Source organism: Montipora capricornis, chromosome 9, assembly GCF_036669925.1.
Source record: "Montipora capricornis isolate CH-2021 chromosome 9, ASM3666992v2, whole genome shotgun sequence".
NCBI lineage: Eukaryota > Metazoa > Cnidaria > Anthozoa > Scleractinia > Acroporidae > Montipora > Montipora capricornis.
Genome location: NC_090891.1, coordinates 35,526,087 through 35,531,086, shown reverse-complemented (window position 1 = coordinate 35,531,086; position 5,000 = coordinate 35,526,087). Strand labels below are relative to the sequence as shown.

Here is a 5,000-nt window from a genome sequence, read left to right as displayed (position 1 = left end):
TTATGCCACTTAACACTGGTTTTTAATGGAAAGACGTGGTTTAAGATGGTTCAGAGGCCTGTTTCTCAAAAAGGTCACGAGAAAATTCGGAGTTCCAGAAAGCAAAATTCCTGAATCTTGCATCTAGCTGTCTGTTTTGAAAAACTTAGTTTTGAACATGTGTTCAAAATCAGAAAAATCAAAACATTCAATCTATCGAAAAGTGAAATGCGCCGTATGTCTCAACTAATAATACAAAATACTGCACCTTCACGCTCATGGCTTCCCAGTGCCTGTCTTTTATCCCAGGTGTACAAAGAGCATTAATAAGTGGCATGTTAATCTTGAAATTTTCAAGTCTGGCTTTGGTTGTGGATGCCACTCTTAAAGGACCGCGGAACTCCGGGTGAGCAAATTCTTTCGTCAATTTATAGATTACTCTCCACAATTCTGAAACCTATGGGGAAAACAGAAAGAAATAACATTATACGCGACGTAAATAGGTTGGATATAAGCAAAGTCATCGAAGTTAAAAAGCGTTTGTTCGACCCATACACTAGAAATAAAACCTTTTAAGGTTCTTTAATATATATACACCTCTTCTTCAATCTCTTCAGCGTTGAGTTTCAGGATGGACCCGGCCAGCCACGCCTCGTGTTTATCCTGGAAAGTAACCAACGCCCTCCACAATTTGTCAAAGGGTTCCTTAGCATCGACGATCTCCTGAATTTGAGGAAATGCACTGTGTGTCTCACAGCCAAGAAGGTCTTCTTCCTTGTTGATTTTCTTTCTCTGTCGGTTGGAACAAGGAAAAAAACAGAAGTAGCTTCTTATCCTGCATTTTTTTTCAAATTTCTGACCCAAATCAACTCAGTCACAAGAGCATTTTTTTTTTGTTTATTCGTTCCATGATCATTGCCAGGCGTTTTTGAGCCATTTATATTAGCGCTTAATGAGGAAATGGAAGCCATTACAATCTTAATATTAATTAATAGTAGGATTCACAGGTCGGGTGTCTCCAATATAGAAGAAGTGAAAGGTCACAACTCCGTGCCGTACCACAGTCTCATTGCACCATACAACTGTCAGGAATGTCCATTCTAGCAGTACTACTGACGTGGAACCAATAGTTTTGTCCCAATGTCTAAATCAGTTCATCAACCCTTCCTCAAATTAAACAATTACCTCTTCAAGAAATCCCTCTACTCTTTGTTTCAGTTCATCTAATTGAGCAACGTACATCTTAGCTTCCGACATTCTGTCTTTGCTGTGAAACTCTTTAACGCTGGCAACTGTTTCCTCCAACTGCGACTCAAACCGTGCTAACCAATCAAACAGCTTGTTCATTGCCGTATCGTGCTCTCGGGTGACACGGGTTTCACTGAACAGAAAATACAAATGTACGTTACTTATCTGACGTTAATACAAACTGAAAGACTGAGTGAGTGAAGCTATTAGTCTCTCCCCTCGGAGCTTTTCAAGACTAATTTACTGTAATTTACAATGTTTTTCGGGGAACTTTAGCCAGACTGCTTATTACACAGTTTACACTTTTATTTTAGGAAGTGAAAGATGCCCCCGTCCAGATAAGGTCAGACCAAAACACCGGGGACTACGTCCCCTACTCTTATCGAATAGTGAGTGGGTTCTTTAACGTCCCACACTATTTAATTTCCAACAAGGGTTATGAGACGGGTCCTCCGGTTTACAGTCCTTATCCGAGAAGACTTGAAAATCTAACCATTTGCATATGTAATTGCAAAGGCAGCACATTCTCCTCAGTTTTTTTAAGACCCTGAGTGTTGGTCCGGCCGGAGTTGAACTCACGACCTCCCGCGTGACAGACCGATGCTCAACCAACTGAGCCACCGGTCAGTCTGGCCTCCAAGTTCTTCAAGATGTTATCGATTCAGCTAAAATCATGCCGACAATAAGGTTCATTTCAACTGGCGATTTGTTGTGCATCTCTTTACTTTCATTTACTTTAATATAATCTTTTAAGATTCGGCCACTGACCTTGATGAAAATTATTTTAACAAGATGACAAGTGATGTCTTAATTCTTTTGAATCCTTCCCTAGACATCTTTGGAACACTTAGTCTCATGCCAATTCATTTAAAAACTCCATACGTAAGTTAGATTTTGGACCATTTATATGGCCAGTCAACGGCTCAATGAGCCGCCTCCTCAGAGAGCTTGACCGTCTCCTTCCAGTCAGAAAATGTCAGACACAACACATTTTTAGGTCAAACGTAAAGTCACTGGAGATGAGATAAAAGCTTGAAAGAAGCTTGTTTGACGTTCAAATTCGCGTCCGCAATATTTTTTTTGCGTAGCGCACATGAAATGTTTATTTAACTAACATTCCAGTATTAGTTATCAGACTCCAGGCAAGTGTCAATCCCATATGTGAAATTTCGTCTCTTTAAATCCCCCAGATTGCACTAAATTGCATCTGTGAGTGTCTAAATTTAAAAAATTCCCTAGGGGAGCATGCCCCCCAGACCCGCCTAGAAGTTGCGTCCTTTGGGCACTCGCTTGGGTGCCTTTAGCACCAAAACCATCTCCACTTTTCTTATGACCTGCTCCCCAAAAATATTTTGAAAAGGCAGTTATATAACTCTACTTTTTTCATCTCATAATGTATACATATGTCTAACCCTTCCGCTACCATTATAAGAACTTTAAGTATTATTGTTTTCGCTTATACGAAAATGATTATTTTTAATAATTGAACTTGCATATTGCAACGAGTATGAACGTGGGTATGCGTCAAGTGGGTAAATAAATTATCTCATCAGCCTTATCATATCTCATCTTGAGCGAGACTTTGGGACGAGAACCACGTACCAAACCATTACTGGCAATATATGAAATTAAGACTTTTTGCAACCTCTTTGCAGATTAAAACCTTTATCCTGACGCCAGCCGAACGGCCTAATAATAACAATAATAATAATAATAATAATAATTATAATAATAATAATAATAATAATAATGATAATAATAATAATAATAAGAAGAAGAAGAAGAAGAAGAAGAAGAAGAATATAACGGTTTACTTTAGGAACATCTACAAGTAACTCTCTGTCAACTTACACACCTCATTTTAATGATTGGTACGATACGCTCCGGCCATGTAAACGTAGTTTCGTTCAAAGCTAAATGATCGTCAGCGAGGAAAGTGTGATCCATCAAGAACAAGACAAGATCAGCAGCCTCCTCAAGTTCAGTCTGATAAAATCAAAAAGCTACAGAGTTACAAAGATAGTAGAAAAAACAATATTGAAACAAGCAAATGCAGAGGACAAGCAAAATTATCTTTTAAAGCCTTGTAGGAAAGGCTTTCGGTTCAACCAACCTAGCCTGCGTCGCAGGAGATAGGGTTAGGAGTAGGAGTCCCCAGTCTTCCCCGTCGTTTTCTTCCCGAATTCTCTCCCTGCCCTCTCCCCTTAAATGCCCCCTTCGCAGGCCACAACCAACCATGCATGCATGCCTTCGTGAAAAACACAAGAGGTGAATGTGAACGTTTACAAGCTGTCATAGATGCAAATCCCCTGAAAATCTAAAGTCTGGTTAACTAGGGATACCTCAGCATTTCTGACTGTAATTATTCAGCCTTTTTTCGCGTGCTTGGCATGGTCTTCCTTCCGATGCTAATCACTATAATTTCGTCTCTTTATCCGGGCTCTTCTTGCTCTCTCTCTCTTTCTCTCTCTCTCTCTCATTATTTGTCACTGATATTTTCCATGTTTTCTCGTGCTCTCAGTCGCTCTCTTTCACGTTGAACATCGCGTTGCCTACTTACTGGTATTTTCTTTTTCTCCTTTCCTTGGTGTATACTTAGCTTGTGTTTTGGTTGAGTCTTCAAACATTTTGCTTGTTTAAATTACTAAAACCCACTGTCAAATGCACTACGCCGGCCATGCAACTTCCCGCCGAAAAAACGCGGGTTCCAACCCATGCAACTTCCCGCCAAAAAACACACGGGTTCCAACAGTGCGACATTTCGGGTATCGGTAAGGTAAGGTTGGTTTCATGAAAAGTTGAACGTACAGAACAAGTAGAAGTTGCAGGCCTGCCAGGAACGGTAATACCACTTTGCAAAACGGAAATGATCCTATCGAGTCTTTATTCGGAAAAGTTGCGACCTGTTCTGAGAGACGTACCGTGGTTACCGGGGAATAATCCGGGAGAGTTGAGTTGGCATGACGTGAAATACAAACAATCCTACCTTGAGATGAATCAGAGGCCCTGATCTCAGATTATCAATATACTTTTCCAGATCCACCAGTTCATCCGTATTCTTTGCTGATGACGTAATGCGATTGACAATGTAGTCATACTGATGACATATCGAGCGGTTGAAGTCAAAACTCCGCCGCACCAGCTTTGACGTCATCATACTCGCGAGATCCCTGGAGCGTAACATGAGATACTGGGAAAGGAAGCAAATATTAGATCGTGTTGAATGACAAGATTTTCTGCCGCCATCAACTGACCAAGCCCCAGTTGTTCAAAAGGTGGATAACGCAATCCACCACATAAATCTCTATCTATTGGATAGCGCAATTGGTTTCACTATGACTTATCCACTGGATAGTGATTTATCCGGCGTAAAACGATATCCATCGTTTTTTTGAACTGGGCCAGGTTGAAAAGAAAGAATGTGGCGTACTTTGTTGTTTTCGCTTGCTTTTTACTTTGTTCGAAGTCAAAGTATAGGAATTGACTCCGTTTTTCGACTTTTGACTTTTCTTAAAATTTCTTTTTTGGGGGGGAGGCGGGGGGTCGACATAAATTACCACTGACCAATAAAATTAGCGGCTAAATCGTTACTCCATCACTGTGTTTTCATAGCAACTGAACTTCCGTATTGCACTCTATAACATATTTATGTATTCGTCATCGACCAATCAGAAACGCCTTTAAGTCTTAGAAGCTCTGTCAAGTGGCGGTTTGCAAAAAAACAGAAATGAGTACTCACCTCCTTAATTCTTGTACAATCTAACACAAACAAT

General features: G+C 40.3%; 1 protein-coding gene across 1 annotated transcript in view; it reads right to left on the bottom strand.

Annotated features, from left to right (window-relative positions):
* LOC138015345 (dynein axonemal heavy chain 3-like) overlaps positions 1-5,000 on the bottom strand; it is an 81,838-nt gene that overhangs the window by 67,270 nt on the left and 9,568 nt on the right. The window contains exons 11-16 of the mRNA XM_068862345.1: positions 4,967-5,000; positions 4,214-4,417; positions 3,083-3,213; positions 1,165-1,360; positions 577-771; positions 248-436 (exon numbers count right to left, since the gene is read on the bottom strand). The exon at positions 4,967-5,000 is cut by the window's right edge and continues 171 nt beyond it. Of these exons, the coding sequence (XP_068718446.1) occupies positions 248-436; positions 577-771; positions 1,165-1,360; positions 3,083-3,213; positions 4,214-4,417; positions 4,967-5,000 (949 nt within the window). The remainder of the gene's footprint in view (positions 1-247; positions 437-576; positions 772-1,164; positions 1,361-3,082; positions 3,214-4,213; positions 4,418-4,966) is intronic.